At 37.8% G+C, this 22,078-nt stretch overlaps 1 protein-coding gene across 19 annotated transcripts in view; it reads right to left on the reverse strand.

Annotated features, from left to right (window-relative positions):
- TENM3 (teneurin transmembrane protein 3) overlaps positions 1–22,078 on the reverse strand; it is a 1,287,001-nt gene that overhangs the window by 290,892 nt on the left and 974,031 nt on the right. For 14 of the 19 annotated variants that reach the window (XM_058025024.1, XM_058025026.1, XM_058025021.1 and 11 more), the window contains one exon: positions 7,189–7,467. The exons of the other annotated variants lie outside the window; for them this stretch is intronic. In XM_058025024.1, coding sequence (XP_057881007.1) covers positions 7,189–7,467 — 279 coding nt within the window. The remainder of the gene's footprint in view (positions 1–7,188; positions 7,468–22,078) is intronic. 19 annotated transcript variants of the gene reach the window in all.

The raw sequence follows: 22,078 nt of genomic DNA on the forward strand, positions 1-22,078 counted from the left end.
CTCTTTAGAAAACAAAGATCATGTTATCTTCAAGATGGGCACGGAACATATGAGGAAGCAGAGGCAGCAGCCCCACCCCGGTCTCCCAAGGAAGATGACAGAACAAATACTGCTGGAGTTATCCTTCATATGCTGGGATAGGCTTCCAGGAAAAGAAAGTGAATGGTAACAGCTAACATGTATTTACCAAAACCAAATCATATCCAAACAACCTGACTGCTTTCTACAAACAGCTAGGTTTGTAGATAAAGGGTAAGCAGCAGATACTGTTATCCTTGGCTTTAGCAAGGTTTTCAGAGTGAGCTCCCATAGTACCCTGCTAGCCAAGCTGCAGAGAGATGGACTGAATGGGTGAGCTGCAAAGAGCATTTTGTGGAAAACTGGTTGTATGAAGAGGCTGAAAGAGTAGTGTTCCGTAGTGCAAAGAGCAACTCTTGGTCAACATTAATGGCATTCACCAGGAGCCAATATTGGAATGATGTTTTTATGTACTTAACATCTTGAGAATGAGTAAGATGGAATGTGCCCTTACCGAGTTCGTGGATGACACCAAGCTGGAAAGATTGATCAGCACACTGCAGGGCAGGATTACCTTTTGAAGGGATCGCAATAGGCTGTAAGAAGTGGCTGAAAAAAACCTCATGAATTCCAAAGGCAGAGTATCCACAGTAACAGTACTAGCTGGGAGCCCACTGGAAATCACCTTTGTGGTGAAGGAGCTGGGCAGTCAATGCGGACAAGTTCAGCAGTGTGCCCTTTCAACAACAAGCCTAACCACATACTGGGCTGTATTCAGAAGAATGGAGGCAGCATACCCTGGAAAGTGATTAGTCCCTTTTATTCAGCATTTGAAGGCCACATCTAGATGACAATATTCTGTTTGGGGCTTGCCAGTACAACACTGATAAACTGGAATGAATTCAGTGAAGACTGCCCATGGTGACTGGAGTGCTGAAGCATACAAATTGAGAGAGGCTCAGTGAGCCTGAAAGGTAAAATCCAACTTTGGTCTTCCATTACCCAAATCAGTGGTCCCAACTGCAGCAAGGGAAGCTCTGATTTGATATAACAGGGAAAAAATTCACAACTAAATTAGTTAAGTACCAGAACAGCTGCCCTGAGATGATGTAGAATGTCTCTTCTTGCTTGTTATAAAGCATAAACTTTTAACAGATTTTTTCCTAGGATGCTTGCCATCTAACTGATTAGAAAGGTTTCTCCTCCTTTCTCTTTGCCTTTTCTAAAGTTGTTCTGTTTGTTCTTACCTTCCAGAACCATACCCATCATCAATGGTTTCTCATGCATGAATCATAATAAGCCCAGAACCTGCAGACACTCTATACATGCAGGAAAAAATTATTTATCTAAGCAACCTCTAATCCTTTCTTTAAGAGTATAAATATTAGCTCTGTTATCAGTTACTCAGGTAGCAAATGCTGAAAAAGAAAAACAGTCAGAAGAAAACATATCAGCAATATAGTCTTCTTTCATTACTACATAATAAATCAACTCCCTCTTTTTCTTTTTCTTAGTATTCATGTTTCAACTCTACTTTTTTACTGATTCTGTCTCAATTTTATTTGTATGTCCAGATCTCCCCAGAGTCTTCCTGAAGCATCTTCGTAAGCTCTTCCTCTGAAATTTGACCTTCCTTCCTTCCTTCCTTTTTCTGCATGGTGTTTTTTCCCTTAAAATTCAGATTTTTGGAGAAATCCTGAGATATGACAGTTGGTCTTTAAACATCACTTTCACCATTCCTTAACATTAGAAAGATTTATAGACTTAAGAGCCAAGAGCGAATTGCGAGATTTTCTGCTTTACCTTGCAGATCCCAATTCTAATTTCATTGGTGTCAGTGTTGCTAAATCTACAGCTCCTGCACATCAGAAAATTTATCCAAGTGTTGCCAAAGAGCCTCACCCCCTGGCCTGATAGTCTGCACCAAACTCCACCATAATTAAGATGGTCCTTTGGAACCTAAGGCCTTTCCTTAACAGCAAGTTCAGTGACACTCAAATCTATGAAACCCAGGAGATCACACAAAATTACTGCAAAAAGATCAGCCCAGCTGTTGCCTCTTTGGCTACCACTAGCCAAAGGAATTATGAACCTCATTTTCACTTGCATTAACAATTAGATTGTTAACTGAAATATATCCACAAGACTACTGTGATAATAGAATCTGAAAACTGGCATAACTATAGAAAACTTATAATTTTTTAGAAAACCAGAAATTACTTTTGTTTATGGATTTCTGCTACATGTCTCCGTAACCAAAGAAAAATTTGTACGCCTGCTAAATATTAAATATTATTTCAGAGCTGACTTCTGTCAAAAATAAAACAGATTGATTTCCTGGTCATGAAATTTTTTGGCAGCAAAGCAAGATTTAAGGCATATTGGCAAGCTTAATGAGGAGCAGACAATTGCTATATGGAAATCTGTGGGAAAAAGTGAAGAAATTGTAATTGGTGGTATAGCAGTAAGATGAAGATTAACTCACCAGCTATGTGGCTGGTTTTGATCAGTAGGCTCAGCATTTGGCTAGCAGGTGCAGCTACTATTCAATAGGGTCCATTTAAATAAAGTTTTGTGCCTTAGCATAAAGAAAGATGTTAAATGGGTGAAAGCATGTGACACTACTTCCTGAATTATGTGCATTATTTAATAATGCAGAGTTCAATTATATGCTATAGATGAACTCGGTTAGAGACAACAGATTAAAATGTCTTGGCAAGTATCTTACCAAGGTATTTCTTGAGTTTCAGAGATCTGAATGCCAGTAAATTCATCATTCTGGAAGGACAAGACAGTATTAGATTCACAAGAATGCTATCTTCAGAAACTGTCTGGAGTTGGAGAGGAAGCAAGTAGGTGCCCATGCAGTTAATAAAGTGATATTTTCTCCTTATAGGAGCCCTCAGCAATAAACAATCTACCAGCAATATCTACTTTTCTTTATCCATGAAAAATTGGTCTAAGTTTCAAACCATTTATCTAACCAATTCAGAATGACTGCCTGAGGCCATGAACTTGACTCCCTCTTTCCCTTTATTCTTTATATTTTGCTATATCCTGATCTCCTCTGGTTTTCTAATAAACACCAATCAGTGCAAAACTTTCACTAAACAAACACACAAAAAAAGGCCCACCTTCTAATGCCATCAGAGCTACTTTCTGTGTGCCCAGGTAGTTTTTGTGGCAGTCAGCTATGTGGCATGCATGTCTCTGGAGTGCCCCACCCTTTTTCAGAAGCACCATCACTACTGCTTCCAAAGGAGCAGAAGGTGACATGGACTTGACCAAAGACTTTGATCTGATATGAGTGACTTTCCAGTCAGAATCAATGCCTGACTTTCAGGCCAGCATACAAAAAGCACAAATAAAACCAGTTATATAATTTTACACGGAGGAATAAACAAATAAATTTAAAACAAAACAAAAAAAAAGGTGCTGCACTTCTAGAATTAACTTTCGTGTTTTGCTTATTAACCTTCTGATGTCTCATTAAGTCAGGGATTGCAGTTTAGTGGGTTTAAAAAATAATTTAAATATTGAAGTGGATTCTAAGATACCTTAAAAATATATTGACCCTTTAAGCAAATGGGCCATTTGAAGCCTAACTACGACTTCTAGCTCATACTCTCCTGGAATATTTATCCAGTTTAAAAGACAAGCTTTAGTAATCTTAGAACAGCTTAACAACATAAAATTACTGGCAAGCTTGTAAGAGACAGCCAGCTTGTATTTCAAAGCAACAGCTCCTAGAACAATTACCAACATAAATTTCTTGATGCAGCATTTATGAAATAACTTGCAATGAGAATAGAGAAGAAAAACTGAAAAAGCATGTGCATGCTCAGTGTGCTCCAACTGATACATCACCCTGTACGTGACGCTGGTTGGTTGCCCAGATTAACAGATGCAGGCCCTCCTTCAGGCAGGCTGACATGACAAATCTCTCTGAATATGATGCCAAGAGTCATACATGGAACTTCAATGAAGTCAAATATTTCTTTTCAGAATTATTTACTGAGAAATATCCTAAAACAACCTTTGATGTGAGACTACATCTATTAATCCTATGTTTGATATGTGTTCTGGTTTGGTTTTTTTTTTAAGGTCTGCTGGCAGTCACAATATGTTCTTAGTATATTTAAAACTTTCCAACTTGATTATGTGCAATGTTATTTGTTTAAACAAACCTCTAAACCTCCCAAGATTATTTACAACTTTGAGTCACTTTTGTAGGATTTCAGAAACAGACTATTAAGACTCTGACAAATAAAAGGTTAGTATTTTCAACAAACTATTTCTTCTTGCTTATTGTAATTATGCAGCAGAATTACAAGTTTTGCCTTCCTGAGGGATATGCAATCTACAACTATTTCAGAAGTGCAAGTACATTACAGTTGCAAGGAAGGAAAGGAAATGCTATTTTGATGCTGAGCTTCTCCTCCTGCCTAATTGGCAAGAAAGAAAACCCCAAGTGCATTCAGCAAATTGCTAATCCTGAGATCATAAACCCGTATGATGAGTCAAAGTTCTCATCATTTTGACAAGTCCCATTAACTCCAATAAGGCCTGATGATGGCAATGGACTGTTTAAACAGTGAGTAGTTTCAATGGGTGAACAGTGGGATTGCTGAAACACTGAGGTCTTTAGGTGAGGGAAGTACAATCTGGTGGTGTTGTGCTTTGCTTATCATCACCAGTTGCTCCTTTTTTACCTTAGAGGCAAACATGCTGCATAGAAATGCATTTACTTGTAAAATAAATTAAACAAAATGCAGTCAGGAATCTTTCCCACACAGCAGAGGGGGATGCAGTATAGAGGACTTGTAACTCTCACTTTGGTTTCAATGCCTTATCAAATTTGTCAGATTTCAACAGGATACTGGCACAGCTGTTAACTTTAGGCCATAAATTAACAAAACTTGCACCTGCAGTTCAGCCCTTTGATTAGAGCACCTGTGCCTGCCAGGGCAATACCGTTTCCCTGGCTTTAAATTGTATTTTCTATTCTATTGTGAACATTAAAAGTACTGAGTTCCAATGACGTGTATAAAGCAATTTCTCAGCCAAGTCTTCCATGTTCAGTGGAAACAAAAATTCAGAGAAAAAATACCAAAGAAGATTAAGCTTTTCACCCTTTTAACATCTCCACTGAAACGGCGACCCATGACATGGTCCAAGTTATAGATGTTTCATAACCCTAGGGAACTCTCAAGCCATCAAAATTTCATTAGCTTCACAGCAGTCCCAGTACATTCTTAAATTGGACCACTGGCCTCCCTATTAATAAATAAATCAACTGTAATCCTTTTTAGTGGCTAAACTTTTCGTTGAAGTTGTATCAAACACCAGACATTCCTTCCATAATTTTAATCACTGCAGAATAATGCATTTTTTAACACATTCACAGTCTTCTCACACATGTAAAAACAAAACACTCTTAACTTTCAGCTGATGGAGGATGTTTTGGCACATTGTAATCAAATAATTTCCTTTTCAAAAAACTGTAAGTATAAAATATATTAAAAAGTATACCAAACCTATGGTAGCTCTGTAGCAGTCACCTCTTTTGTAATGCAAAGATATGACTTCCTATGGAAATAGCATGTGCATACATGTGCACATAAAAATATATTTTCAAGATCAATCAGCAAGAAATTTACAAGAGGGTCAAGAGAATTTGTTTCACCACAGACCTTTCAAAATCACAGAACTGCTCAACAACTTATTCTAGATTGCTCTGCAGCTGAAATACCAAGCTTTAGCACACAGAAACTCCACTGCCAAAAGGTGGTAGGCAAGTACTTCTGTCTTCCTCTTTCAGAACCTGCCTCGGACTCAAAACAAATTCTCCAAGCATGACACAAGACACCTATGAACACTGAGAGCTGCTCAGGTACCATGTAGCATTATATCCAACACAAAAGGAGGGTCCCATTTGAGGCAGTGGTTTTGCACAGGTATCTTCATGTAGAAACAGCCACCAGCAGAAAAATAAGTATGAATAACAGCAAATTATAACTTTGGTTGTGCTTTCTCAAGCTGAAGTTAAAATAATAAACAAGAAGGACTAAACTTCACTGCTTGTAGTTTAAAATAAAAGTGCATTAAGTTTTTAACCATTTCCATACATACATACCTACATAGCTGTTTCCCACCGTGTGTTACAGTCATTGCTGGAGGATAGCAATAAAATTGCTCTAATTTTTGTACAGCTGAGCAGACAGGTTTAATAAATTAATAAAAAGACATGTAGACATGCAGGCAATAGCCATCACTAATTTTCATTGTTACTCATTTTTCTTTATTCCTCTTTTGGGTTTTTCACATAGAATGTCATGAAATTAATAGAGGAATTAATTGTTTTAATTCTAGCAAAGCTGAAAATCTTCTGCAAATAAAAGTTAAGATTGGTACAGTTAGCATTTAACAACACATTAGATTCTGTTCATAACCTCAAGAGGAGGTAAAAAAAAAACTTTGAAAAGCTTTAAAAATGAATCAGTCAATTGTATTAACCTATTTCCATTTAAACTCTAAGACTTAACATACAATGGTCATACCCCACATCCTACAAAGCTGCTAAGATTTTTGTTGCAGATTTTAATTGCACAGTAATCCAGTCCCCCAGGCACATCAAAGGCCACACGTCCCTCTTCACCACAATTCCAATTGCTCTCATCAGCTAAGAAGTTTAAAGCACCATCAAATTTCTTTTTCAATCCCATAAGCCCTGTTAATAAGCTATTCTTTGAGTTCACTCATCCATTCCAAGATTCTGTAACTTCTCCGAGATGTCTTGAAGAACAGTTTACAATGAAACTTTTGAATGCAAGCTAGCATGGGGAAAAACTTTATCACCACTTAGCTGTACCCCAGAGGGTAACAGGTGACATGGCCTGAGATAATACAGAACTAATCTTTTTTTGTGATTAAACTCTTTCAAAATTACAGCTAAAGCATCATACCCAAAGGTTGTGTTAGTTAGGACTGATACTGAATATTGACTTTTACGGGAAGAGGAGAGAAAAAAAAAAACAGAGAAGGTAAAAAAAAAAAAAAGAGAAGGCAAATAACTCAAGGCCATTCCCTTAATGATTTAAAATTACTGAGGGTCAGCCAAAACAGCAAATAAACATTCATTTATACATGGGCATATGCACAAGAACTTACCATTTTCACTGTCGGACTTGTTCTCGTGTTCGGTATCAGTCAGAGTGAGGGCTGAGTTGGAACGGCTCGACAGACAGGAACTGCGCCCTGATTTGACCCCCCTGCCCCAAAGTCTCATGGCATGCTCTGGAGACATCACTCCTTCATTTTCAGTATCAGCATCTGACCCTGCACTGATAGAGTAACCTCTGTGGGGGAGCCCCATTTCCGCACAAAATGCCAGTCCTCGACGAGCTGCTGGTTCACAAACTCCTAACTGCCTTAGGGTAAAATTCTGTCCTGATTAGGGGAAAAAAAGATAACAAAAGATGAGAAATTTTTAATTATTTTATTTTAAAGAATTTTAAAGTAAAAAAAAAAAACTCTTCATGTGTACAATTGTCTTAGACATCACATAAGGTGTTTTGTCAAAACTCCACCTGTATTACAATCAAGTGGATTCTTTTGTCTCCAGCTCTTCTCAGCAGTATTTCATCAACTGCTTAAATGCATCAAAAGTGATCCTGGCTAGCAAATAAACAAAATAGAACCTCCTAACTAAGAAAAACCAATTCAGTACATGAAAGGATTTTTAAAAAATATAAACTTTCCCTTTTTTCAAAGAAAAAAAAATTTCCAAGCATAAAAGCACTTAATAAGGTTTTTGTCAGAATTTTTACTTGGTTGGTTTTGGGGAGAGTGTTTTGTTTGTCCTTGTTAGAGGCCAAAGCAAGAGGCTATTTTCCTCATAGAAACATCACCTAATGTGGTAATGGGAAAGATAAACAGGAACAAAATTCACCTAGTTTTTATTTGATTTCTCTGCCCTACTTTAATATACAATTACAAACAGAAATACAACCACCTGTTACCTGCAAGTATTACAGTAAAATTGTTCTTTTTCATGTCACTGTATTTTGACAAGCATTTTACACTTTGACTGCTGAAGCAGAGTCTGTGCATTTTAACAGACTTTTAGCCAGTTTTGGGGCAGAGCAGGAGACATAAGTGAATCCCAATGATTGTCTTAATAAATTAGGTGCAATAAACTTGTGACACTTCAATAACTTAGAGTGTCTAAATTATGCGACACTCAAAAATGACTGCCTTTTTAATGGCTGTGTCTTCATCCCACTTTTATGTCTGTAGATTTAAGACATTTTATGATATATAGACACTTGGCAAGCTCCTTTGCATACCTATATCTATGATACCTTTCCACCCTAGCCCACAATTATTTCGCAGCTCTGAGAATAAATTAGGACACACATTCAATTTTTGAATCTGACAGGCATCCTAATTTCTCTGTAATTAGTCATTTCACATAAAAACACACTAGCAAGATAATTAAAGCTTATAATATGTCAAGAACAGAATTCTATACATGAGAAAGAAATAGAATTGCAAAAGTATGAATACAGAAGTGCAAATAATTCCTGAAATATTAACAGTTAATGCACTGGTCATTGACTTTTTTTAAGTGATCTGGTTAATTATTTTATTTCTGCACACACCTGAAGCTGTTGCAGTAAGTTTGTTCACAGTCAGAACCATAAATGAATTCTGACAACGACTTTCATAAATTATGAAAATCAATTACTACAATTAGGTACAAATCAAACTACTTATTATGCAGCTGTGAATAGACATTTGAATGAAAATAAAGCTGGGGAGGTAAATATAAAGGAGCAAGCATATTTATGACTATGTCTGAACAGTGTCAAGGGTATAAGAAAGGGGATTATCATGCACACTGATAGTATCTTGTAACTTTTTAAAGCTGTCATGCCATGTGACTTCCTGGGTTTTATTGAGAGCTGAAACTAATCAGCAAAGGAAACAGGCCAAACAAACCGCCCAGTGGTAATAGGGTCAGAGCTGAAAGTAGTAAAGTATCTAAAATGCTCATTATTTTGCATTTCTGTACATATATACTAACGGTGACACTTTAGAACACTGGTCTATTGGTACATTAGTATGTGAATCCACATTTTCAAAAAGTTGCCTAAAATCAGATACAAATACAGAAGAAGCCTCTGTGCACATGTGTATGTATACAGGTGTCTCTACACACACATGGGGTAGATAAGGAGTAAACACAGTTGCACATGCAGCACCTTATTTATTCTAAAAAGAGCATTTTGAGAAGCAAAATGGAAAGGAAAGAGATATTCTGACCAAAGACAAGGTTACTGGAGTCAGTAACAAAACTGCTGCTGACCTCAATGGGACAAGGTGCTCCAGCTGTGGTCCCCAGAGGCTCATGGTGCTGAGGTGAAGGCAAGGAAGGATGCAGACAGACACAGCCACTGCCCCCTGAGCCACAGGCAGGGCAGCTGCAGCAGCAAGAGAGCAGCACACCCTGCACTCCCCCAGCAGCCTGCTGCACACAGCCCCTGCTCCCCCACTGCAAAAACCCCCCTGCACTCAGGCACAGCAATCTGGAAAGGCTCTTACACACACACTTCTTTCCTTGTCATAAGCACCTAAGTGAAACCACCTGAGGCATTCCAGAACATCTTCAGGAGCTTCACAGGAGACTTGGTCTCAAGCATAACATACCATCTACCATCTAGTCATGGATTTTTAACTTGAAGTTTACAATGTCCCATCTCTATGTAAAATCCTTTCCCCTCTCTTGTGAATGGTAAAGAACCTCACAAAATGACATTGCACAACCAAAATAGAAAAAGGGGAAGGTTTGAATACTGCCCTCTCATCCCATTCAATATATTAGAGCTTTTCACTACACTCAGAAGTTTTACAACATAGCCCAGAAATGTTGTAACAGCTTTAGAATCATCAGGCTACATAATCTTCTGACCTAAAGCCTTCCTAAGAGCTTCACTAAGAGGATTGTAGTCCATGTAAGTTGCCTACACAAATGAAAAAACAAAACAAAACAGACCCCAAACAACCCATGAAACCCAAACTGAGAAGTCGACGTGGAGAAACGAAATGTTTATTTCTGTAGAAATTCAAAAATTCAAATCCCAAAGGAAATCATACACATGTAATAGAAAAATTTTATATCGCCTTAAGGTTTCTGAACAATGAAAACAGGAAATCTTCCAGGATCCAGGGGAAGCTGAATACAGCTGGGATGCAGACCTAGTGGGTAGCAGACTAGCTGGGAGCTTTCACCTGATAATGGACAACACTATGAAATCAAATTAAAAGCTGAAAAAGAGGTTGTATGAGCTCAGTGAGAAAAAAGAGCATGAAGTGAGGATGTTCTTCTTGTGTTCAGAGTTTCTAATTCATCTTTCCAGAAGGATTTCCATGTGAGGGATTTACTCAATGATTTCTTACACTTTAACATTTTTACAATTTCTCCCACTGACAGTAAGTGCCTCAAGAGTTCATAATGACTTAAAAACAGCTTGGCCATTGTAATGAACCAATTCCTGAGAAGAAAATGGAGGTACAGCATGAACAGGTACCATAATGCTTCATGGGTTTTTTCTCCTTTCCTTTACAAAATGTATGAAGTAAAAATTAGAAAGAAAATTAGACTCAACATTTCATGGAGACTTGTTCTGGAGACACTCTGAGTGTTTTAGACTATTTGGGATGATATGTCATGAAGTTAAGTTTTAAAAACTGACAATAATGTTGTTTTACTACCACTCAACTATTAGATGCTGCATTTCTCCTGGCTAGGAATATCAATTTATGGGTATTGTAAGGATTGCTGACACCCTCTGTTTGTGCTGACAAGAGCAAAACTAATTATTAAGTAATTAATTAATAACTCTAAAATAACTTCCTAGAGCTTGTGCAGCAACATGCCAACCTGTTACGTTGCAACTTTCTGTGTAAGCAATGATCCATGTAGGATTGGTGCAGCTCCTTAACTCGATCACTTACACAAAAAAGGATTCCAACATACTTTCAATACATATAAGTCTATATATAGAACTATTATTCTTAAAAGATAATGTGCTTATATATATTTCTCTGCCAGAATCACATGTTTCATAATCTAGAAATGTGCTTTTTTTTTTTTTTTTAGTTTAATCAAATACTACTATAAGAATTTTTAACATATGCAGAAATGGTGTAGTTCTGTATAAAGCTGTAAGTTAAAAGCTGGAATTAAATGGAAAGTTGCTGCACTTGTGCTACATTTGTTTCCCCATCCTATTTTGGGGAAGTCCTTCAAAGACCTCCATAATAACTTAAGTGTCAATTTGGAAATGTTATCTGTGGAAATGGGTTTTTGAAGAGGACTACTAAACAAAAGAAAAGGTCCCATGGTTCTTCAGTTGTCAGTGTCTGCTTTAAGTTGGATCTATACTAAATATAAACACAGAGATATTATCTTAAAAACCATGAAAAGGAGAAAGAATCAAACAGAAGGAATGAATAAAAGTTGCCAAAATAAAATTGGTCAGCATCTCCAGCCATCAGCATTGTCCTTACTAATTCATTAACCACAGATAAATTGACAAGTCAGGTTTTAGCAACAATAGACCATAGAAAAAAATAGTGAAAAGCCTCCAAAGCACCTGCCTAGTTAGCATAAAAATACACCAAACTCCCCTAGCTTTTAAAGACAGGAACTATAATGTGTCTTTGCTGACTTTGGTTTTGTCCTATCAGTTTGGACACAGTACCAAAAAGGCAGAGGTCCCAAACATCAAAGTTCACACTTTAAATTCTGTTCAGTTTGGCTCTTGATAATGTTTCGCACCATATCTGCCTCTCTGCATCATTCATTACTCGTCAGTCCCCTTTCTAATCTATCCTTCATTTGTATTTTACCTTTTTCAACTTCCTAGAACACATTTGAGGCATTCAAAAATCAAGCACATTTTCCCTATAATCACTATGTGAAAATGCATGTCAAAAACACTTATATCAAACTCAGTAAAACTGTGAAACATCTAAAGCTGTACAGATGCAAAACAATGATCATGGTCCTTAGGAGAACCAAACTTCTCCCTTACATTTCCTTGACTTGCTACTCTAATCCTAATTTTTCTTTTAGTAGTTTCATTTATTTAGAAAGCAAATGAGGAAAAAAGATTTTTCTCTAGTTTTTCTGTCTGTAGATTACTGCATAGAAATACATGCTCAATAATAGAACATTTATTATATAAGCTTATTGTATAAATAGCACTGGTATCAAAGTGTTCCTGCAAGGACCATACTGTTTTCTGTGACTCTGATATGGGGAAAGTACTTACTTCCTTTTTATTTCATATTTAGACACTACGCAGGGGATATATTTCTCCTGTGAAGCTCTTTATGCAGAGATCACACTTAGAATAAGGTCACTTGTAAGGAAATGACTTGAGAGAAAGAGTGTGGAAATAAATGTATAGGATAACAAATTTGCTGAAAACAAAAAAGATAAAGATTTTTTTAAAAATAGCAAACCAGATACCTTAGATGGTCTGGAAAACTCTGACAAGGGGTGTGCAAACACTGTCTCCAGAAGTCAGAATGTTAGGTGGGTAGAATACAATTGCACAAAAGAGAGAATGACTAACAGATGTGATACATCCATTCTGTCACACAAACTTCACAAGATATTTACTAAAAGGGAGCTTTCAAAGCTGTACGTGCAGAATTCTGTCCACCAGGATGCAAGAAACTGCAGTGAACACTGACAAGTACTAAGCTTTCCCTGTGCTAACATTTTCTTTCTGATTTGCTACAGTATTTTGTTGTTATTACTTTAGCCTGATTTTTGCTTTTGTGCAAATTATCTGTGAAATTTAAACCATCCTAATCCACTGTATCACATTTTCCCATTTTCCTCCTGTTCTTAATTCCTGTGTTTTTCTTTTCACTCATCTCAACCATCTTCCTTGTCACCTTTTAATCTCTTTTTCTTGACCTTTCTGCTCTATTCACTTTGCCATCTTAACCACTTTTTCTTGTCATTATCTGATTTAGAGTGGAGCTGTAAGATTCATATGAAAGACAGTTGATTCTCTAATATATCCAGTAAACTATATAATAACAAAGAGCATTGAAATACATAAAATCTCATCAAATGTGCATATAATTTTCAAATGCTCGTTATTCTCAACAAATATTAATCACAGTTCTCACATTCCTTATGGACTTTTAAAAGCATTTGGGGACACAAGTCATGGTCTTGGTGACTTCTGCAAAGGTTAGTGCCAGATACTGTGAACTCCCTGATCTCTACTTCTTGTGTTACTCTTGATAGAAGAGCTTTATGCAAGACTCAAACTCCAAGTCAATTATTGAGGTAAAAATTCACACACATATATTTGGATATTTGCAGGAAATACAGTATTTCAAACTTGATGCATGTTTTTGTTACTACATAATCACAAGAAAACATTAATTGAAAAGATAGCCTAGGAAAGCTTTTATTTTCAGATGTAGGGAAGAATTAATGTGTATGAAACAGAGTCATCCTCTTGTCACTGGTCTACCAAATGAAGGGTCAAACACAAAGACTGTCCTGTGCAATATGGGAAACTCATAATTTTATTCCTTGTTAGCTCGAAGTGCTGGGGGATCTACAGTCCTAATCCTCAGACTAGAATATAAGAAGCCTTTCTTAAAGCAGTATAAGGATAAAGGGCTGTTCATCAAGCCCATCTGAAGTTACCACTGAGTAAGATTAGAGCCAGCTGAAGATAATTTCACAACTGCACAATTCAAAGCTGGGAAGCAAACATGTTCCACTAAATGAACTAATAATTTAAACATTATGGTTCCAAATTTGGTGATTTTATATTAAAATCTGATTTTATGACTATGATTATACAATATAAAAACTAAATTAAGAGAATCCAACACAGCTGTTCCAATCATGGGCTGCCAGAGGTGAAAAAATAGGATTTGTGGATTTAGAAAAGAAATACAACTCCATGAGTAGCAAAGAACACAACATTTTGATCACAAGCAAAATGACAGTATAGACAGTTCAGGTATCTCTCTTAATCTTTGGATCCTGGGACCAAAACATCAACATTCAAGCAGCCATTTATTACAAAATAAGAATTACAAAAAGCCTAAATTTGATAGATGTGAAGAAAATATGACCCAAGGGTAAGCAATGTAGAGATGATGGATATCCAGTCTGCAAGGAGCCTGCAAAGACAGATCTGACAGGTATGAACTGCCACATTAGGGCCAGTACAGTGCTAATGACATGACATACAGCCTGAAATGGGAAAGGAAGGTGAGGAAGAGGGAGGCAGCATGAAGCATGCACACAAACTGGAGCTCAGGTTTACTGCTATTCCTGCATACAGGGGGGTGAGAAACTCTACTGTTATTTATGCCTTTCCATGAGGGAAAAGCATATTTGCCACCACAAGTGACCAGATGGACAGGACCCAGAGGGATGTGTCTCTCAGCATGGTAGAAAATTCAATTAGTTCTACAGGCTAGGAAGTGGTACAAAGTAAAAAAGTAAAACCCCAATGTGCCTATTTGAAGCCACTCATACATTTCAGTTTGTGGAACTTCATACAGAAGTATTCCACATGCATGGGAATAGACTCTTTGATGCATGGACAGAAAGAAGTGCTCACATCACTGCTGTAGCTAAATGGAAGCAATAACCCAGAATACTGACCCAAAAGTTTCTGCAGAAATGAAAACCTCTCATTCCCTCTATCTCTCACGCTTCCTGTCACAATCCTCCAAAAGGCTTTCCACTCTGTGAACCCCCATAATAATGTAGTGTAGCAATGTTTTAATTTAGATGTTCTAGCAAAATGTCCATTATGCTGAAGACATGAAAACATTTACCCCTCAGCAATATTTATGGCACTAAAAAAAAAAAGGCAGAAAAACAAAGCTTGGAGCAAATGTGCTCCCTTGGCTCTGCCATTTCCTCTTTTGGCTTTAATAAGCTCAGTAACACCGAATACTGGCTCTCAAGCCTGTAAGTTGACACTTTACAAACTAATTTCAAAAAGCATCAAGGAACTTTCTGAGAAATTACCCCCATTTTACATCTCTGCTTCACTTTATGCATTTATTTGCCATCTGATGGAATAAGCAATCACTCACAGCTTGGCCTCCAGCCCTGACTCTCAGCCCTAAGCACTAAATCAACAGAGAGGAGAGACAGGACTCTCCAGCTTCTTTCATTCCTCTCCTCATCCCATCTCTAACTGCACACTGCTCTAGCTTTATCTTGTCTGTAGATGTTAACATACTGAAGTCATCTTTTATAGCCATGCATGGGATCCATTCATCTCCCCAGTCCACCGTTTAGTTTTTATTATGAACAGCAGCAGCACATACATCTCCGTATATGAGCTATGGAAAGATATAAAAGCACTTACAGACCCTCTACATTATCTTCCTTTCCATGAGGCTGAAAATCCTTGTGAAGACCTCTTGGTCACCTTACAAATCCTTAATCATTATGATCAAGAACTTAATTCTCCTCTTTTGCAATTGGACTAGTTGAAGACAAGGTTTCTGCTCTATGGACTTGCAGTGTCTGTGTGTAACTACCTGAACAAGCAGCGTGCTGCCAGTAACCAAGGCTGATTCCTCCCAGGAGAATCACAATTACCCTTTGTCTCTAGATCTGTAGCTCATCTACAGGCCATGACCCACAAGGGGCCAATTTCACCTCGATGAATACCTTAGAGCATGTGTGCATATCACTGAGCGTGAACTAAATATACTCCTAATCAAATAAAAGTGAAATGTTTTCCTTCATACCACTTTGCAGCTAATAGAATAACTTTAAAAGTCAACATATCCTTATCACCTGGAACCTGAAAACCAATTAACTTCTTATTGTTGCTTTAAGAAGTTACTAGTATAACAATGAGAGATTATAACACTACTTAGCACTTAGGGTGCTTTTCATCTTCAAAGCATTTTGCAAACATAGACTAATTAATCTTCCCCAAATGCCTGTGAGGTAGGTAGGTATTCCTGTATGACACAAGGTAAAAAAGAAAAAAACCACCTCTGGCAGAAGGTTCTGTGCTTAGCTCAAGGCCACAAATTTATCCAGAACATACTGGCACCGTATGCTGCTTACAGAAGTTACCCACTGAAATCAGGCAGACACTGCAGGTGGCCATGTTTCAGCATAGCAAAAAAGGATCTGTCATGATGACAATCAGGACACATCTTGCACTGCAGCCAGGAAGCATAAAACACTAATTCTAATATCTGCCTTGGATTTTGAGAGACAGCGCTTGCCGTGGCACTGAATGGTAATTAATTTGCTCATTGGGAGATCACAAAGTCCCTAATATATTATTTCATGCCTTCATATAAATACCTAGCAAAGGAGACTGATGCAGTTCTACTGAGAAGCACTTGCCTACCCAATAGGCAAAATCTGCTCATCAATAAAGCCCAGGTAGTGGAAAGCCAAAACGTTCTTAGGTATCTATCCTTCCACTGCTTCAGACAGGTAAAAGCACTCCAGCCTCAGGTTTAAAAACATGCCCATTTAGATCTTTCATCCTACAGCTGACATTTACAGTGACTAAAAAGATTAAAGATTGTACTATCCAAATAACTCATTTTGGGCGGCGAGTATTTAAAGCAGTAGACTTTGGAGTCATATTAGGATAGGAGTTGCAATTAAGGTACCAGTTTCTAAGGTCTTAAAAATGTATCCTTGACAGTATTTAATAACTTACATAATAAAATAAAATTGTCAAAGCGTGTATATCACTCCTTCAGGTCCCTCTTTTCCTGAATGGTGATATTTTTCTAGCACCTAAATCGAATTTTCATGGAATAGCAGTTGAACAATAGCTGAGATATAGCCACACACTGTAACATACTGCACATGGCTTTACTTTTTAGCACCCAGGAATGACTGTCCAGCATACTGTGAAGGAAAAGAATTCTTTTTCTTTACTTATTTGGTACATTTGTCCTCTCTTCCAGCAGCTTCAAGAAGGTATTTAGAGCATTTAATCTAATTTAGGCACTTAAATATTCCAGAACAGTAAAGGTATAAAACTATGCATAGGAATGGTTTCTCCAGCAAAACTGAAAGGGATAGAATGCAATTAAATTGATCTTGAGACTTGGCTGACAGTGAACTGTTCTGACTGATAAATGCAGTGAAGTCATTCTCACTGCCATCTAAGAAGACCAAATAACTTTACCTGCAGTCTAAATCGTATTTGACTCAAACCTCCAAAAAAGTAAAAATTTAACAAAACCTGCACTATCCCCCCGGGTCTTCTAATAGAAAAGGGTGCCTTACAATTCAGTTTTCCAATTTACACAGTTTGCAAACAGTGCTGTGAGGATTTTGTAAGAAAAGATGAACATGCACAAACCTGCACTAAATTCTGCCACCTGTGCTTGTGGGTCAGCTTCTGTTCCAGTGCAAAAATCTCACTGACATGGTACATGGATTCCTCTGTAGGACCACTACACTGTTCTGCAATTACAAAAGTCTTTGAAATGGAACAATGACTACCTGACAAGTATTTCATAGCCTCCGCTTCCCTTTAACATGTATCCAATGGTAAATAAAACACAGGTTTTGCATGCCTGCATTTTCTTACTAAATTAATACGAAGTTTTTCAGTTATTGTGAGTCCAGGTTTGATTCATAATCTTTTTTCAATTATATTAATATTAAAGTATTACTTCATTTTTTTTCCAAATGCAATTTTAAAAGTACTGCTTACTTTCTGTATTTCCACCATCCTTCCCACCCACACTGTAGTCATGCCACACTTTCAAATATTTTTCCATAGCAGTCTCCTATGTACTATCACTTTATATCACTTATAGGAAGTGGTATACAATTTCTAAACACAGGAACTTTTTTCTGTGCAACAAAAAAATTCAACTTCATACTGTCAGCTTTAATTGAGCAAGAGACTTGGGCATAATGCAATACACAAACGTAGAATCAGTCATAGAATGGTTGGGCTTGGAAGGGACCTTAAAAATCATCTGGTTTCAACCCCTCACCAATGGCTGCAGTCTAACTACAAGCATTTAGGTTGCTGAATTCAATTAGAGAAGTACATTTAAATCAAGTAGAAAAGCACATTTAAATCAGGCTGCTCTGTATAGCTGGATACTTTGAAGTATATGAAAACAGGTGTCATCTCCTTCTCTAACACATATCACACCTTTAAAGTAAAGACTGTCATGGAGTTTCAGCCATTGTCAAGCATGAGATTAGGTATCTTCTCCAAATAATACAAAATTGAGTGTCTTTTTTGAAACTAAGTAAAAAAGGCTCACAGCCTTCACTTACATGGCTCTCCTCTGAGGTTTATAAACAAAGAGAAAATAAATAACTAATTTAAAAGTTCTCAAAATAGTAGGCTAAATAATCCTCATATAAATTTTTAAAACAAAACCAGTTTTGCAACAGGTGAAGGGGCTGAAGAAAAAGAAGAGACTGCACTAGGTCTTATCTCTCATGGATGTTAGCTGAAAGCATAATGCCCAGATGTAGTTCCAATTGCCTAAAACAGCTTACTTGCTCTTCTAGTTCTGTCAGTTGCTTTTCAAAAGTAACAAGATAGCCCCCAGTTATATAATAATTTCATGTTTAAATACTTTACAATATGTTTTAAATGTTGAGAATCATAATGACAATCATTTGAGAATCATAATGACAATCATATATATTTTTGGGCTTATATTTCTATTTATGTAATTAATCTAAAGCAACAGAAATTCAATTCATGAGGAAAAATATCATTAGACTGGAAGAGACAATTGGAGAATCTCCTCTCCACAAGAAAAGATCTCATGGAATAAAGATACCATAAATAAAGCACACCTATCTCCAATAGCAATATCCCTTTCTGAATTCCTACCACTGGATTTTGGGAAAGAGGAAGAACAAAAAACATGTACTGAAACAACTGAGGAAGAAGAGACAGCAAAGTTCTGATTGCCTAGCAGAAAGCTTTCCAGGGATTTACCCTAAAATATGAGGCATAAAAAAACATACTGACATTCTAAATGCAAGTCAGCAGTGCCCAGCATGGCCAGGAGAGCCAGCCCTGTTCTTCACCAGGCCCAGCATGGCCAGGAGAGCCAGCCCTGTCCTTCACCAAGCCCAGCATGGCCAGGAGAGCCAGCCCTGTCCTTCACCAAGCCCAGCATGGCCAGGAGAGCCAGCCCTGTCCTTCAGCAGGCCCAGCATGGCCAGGAGAGTCAGCCCTGTCCTTCACCAAGCCCAGCATGGCCAGGAGAGCCAGCCCTGTCCTTCAGCAGGCCCAGCATGGCCAGTCCTGTCCTTCAGCAGGCCCAGCATGGCCAGCCAGGCAAGGGAGGGATTGTCCTGCTCTGCTCTGCACTGGGGGAGCCTCACCTCCAGGGCTGGGGGCAGTTTGGGTGCCACAATGTCAGAAAGATGTGAAATGTTGGACAGCATCCAGAGGAGGGCAGTGAGGATGTTGGAGGGCCTTGAGGGGAAGGCGTGTGAGGAGCAGCTGAGGGCACCTGGTGTGTTCAGCTAGAGAAGGGGAAGCTGAGGGGAGACTTCAGTGCACGCCACAGTTTCCTTGTGAGGAAAGAGGGGCAGGCACTGGTGTCTTCTCTGTGGTGACCAGTGACAGGACACAAGGGAATGGCCTGAAGCTGTGCCAGGAGTGGTTTAAGCTGGGTATTACGGAAAGGTTCTTCACCCACACGGTGTTTGGGCTCTGGAACAGGCTTCCCAGGGAAGTGGTCACAGCACCAAAGCTGACAGAGCTCCAGAGTGTTTGGACAAGACTCTCAAGCACACAGTGTGACTCCTGGGATGTGCTCCACAAGGCCAGGAGTTGAACTCAGTAAATCCTGTTAGGTATCTTCCAACTCAGAAGAGTCTATTATTTTATGATTTTAATTCCTCCACATTTGAGAGACTTGAGAATCTTGCATAACTGCTCCAGTAACTTTCCAGCTGACACTGAAAATTTCATATTATTGTTTTACACAATAAGGGCAAAAAGTGAAACACCGGTCATGATTAATTTTTAAAATTCATTCCTAATTAAAGGTATTTATTAAAGGTTGCCATTTTTATTTACAGAATAATTTCCTGTTGAATTAGGAGGCTGTCAATTACACTGTCAACAAAGCCACAAATCTCATACTATTTCTAGGCAGAGAGGAAAAAAATAACAGGAAAGTATCTTTTATATATTATTTATAAACCTTCGAAATGACCTTGAAGACCTTTTGCACAAAATACTCCCAACGCCAGAAGCTGTAAATTCTCAGTCAAAGATGAGGAACACACTACCTGAAACAAGCCCTTTATTACCTGACCCTATCAAACCTGCAGGAAGTCCCCAAAGGGGCCAAACTGCTCTGCAGTGCAGGAAGACACTAAGCCATACAAAAATAATTGAAAGGACAATGAGGGAAATTAAATGGGCACAGAAGACAGTGCTGAGACCACTGGAAGGTGAAGAGGGTATTATCCATCCTAGACTGCCATTTTAGGCCTACAGACGTGGAATTTATTGCATATTGAGTAATAATCATTAGCTAAATACTGTGTGCTTTTCTGAAGAAAGTGAAAGGGAATAAAAACGAAGCCCCAGTGTACCATCATAAGTGACATGCCAGAGGCACATAACTTCTTCCAGTTTGTTATTGCTATTTAAAAAGGAATCATATTCTAGTCAGGCAATAGTTTATTAATTCATTAACTAAATGGTGCCTGTTCTGACAGAATTTCATACCTAGTACAAGACAGTGTCTACAGTACAGATCTTAAAAAACTTCCTCTTGATTTTACCTCCTTAAGGTAATGATGTCAAGGTGACTAATGACTTAAAAACTAGAAAGCAGTGTTAACCTGAATTTTCAACACATCACAGAAGAAAAAAAATAAACAGCAGAAAGTAGAGTAGCAGCAAGCCTCAGTTACATGTGCATAAGAGGAAATATTTTTATTTCCCTTGCAAACATTAGTAGGCAAAGAAGTCAACACCATCTGCCCAGTTCTAATTTTAATGTAAAGTTATTCTAAATTGAACAGAGAAAATACATCAATGGAAAAAATGATTTAGATATTCTAAAATTAAAACTAAGGACTGTCTCATCAGGAGTGAGATTTCTAAATCTACTTTTGTTTCCACATAAAATACGAGATAGCCTTAAACAGAAAACTGAGTCATAGGTTCACACAGCTCTTGGCCTAGCTTTATCCTTTTAGATAGCTGGGCCAAAGTACTCTACACATTTCATAACATTTTTTTTCCTCTTTACATTAAGTAGCTTAGTTGTGTAACTGTAGAAGCATCAATTCCAGACACTACAGTTTTGAATCCAAAAGTTCAGCATAAGTGCTGAACCCTAATTGGAGCCGAGATTAATCACACAGAATCCCTGGGATCTAAAAGGGCCTCTTGGAATCATCTTGTTCAAACCCTGTGCTCACGCACAGTCAGCTACAGTAAGGTGCAAGAGAACCATGTTCAGTCAAGTTTTGAGCATCCTGATGGATATTTAGACTTCTCATGTCACTCGAGTCCTGAACTGAAAAGCTCAACAGTGAGCTTTAGCAACCTATTACCATCTGGTTATATATCAGACATAACCACTAAAGAAATCATCCAACACACAACACACCCAAATGCACAAATTGTGAACTAATTTACCTTTACTACTCACTGAGCAGTGTTCTTTTACTGCCCTTGTAAGCTAAAAGTAAAAGCACTGAGCTAATGAATGATTTTTATGCTCATCCAGACATACTACGTTTCCCCATATCTTGGAATAGTCTTCTTGGAACACTTGTATTTTTTTTTTTTTTTAATTTTTAAACTATTTACATTTTTAGATTTTTGGGCAACTTATTAACGAGTCAAATAACTGGGGGTCTATTTTTAAATTGTAAGGCCTGAATGCTTCACACTTGACTCTGCAATATAGTCACTGACCCACTGCCCAACATAGGCCATTTCCTTCCTGTGCATCACCTATTATTTATTCCAAAGATGGT

The sequence above is a fragment of the Melospiza georgiana genome, chromosome 5, assembly GCF_028018845.1.
Source record: "Melospiza georgiana isolate bMelGeo1 chromosome 5, bMelGeo1.pri, whole genome shotgun sequence".
In the NCBI taxonomy this organism is placed as follows: Eukaryota; Metazoa; Chordata; class Aves; order Passeriformes; family Passerellidae; genus Melospiza; species Melospiza georgiana.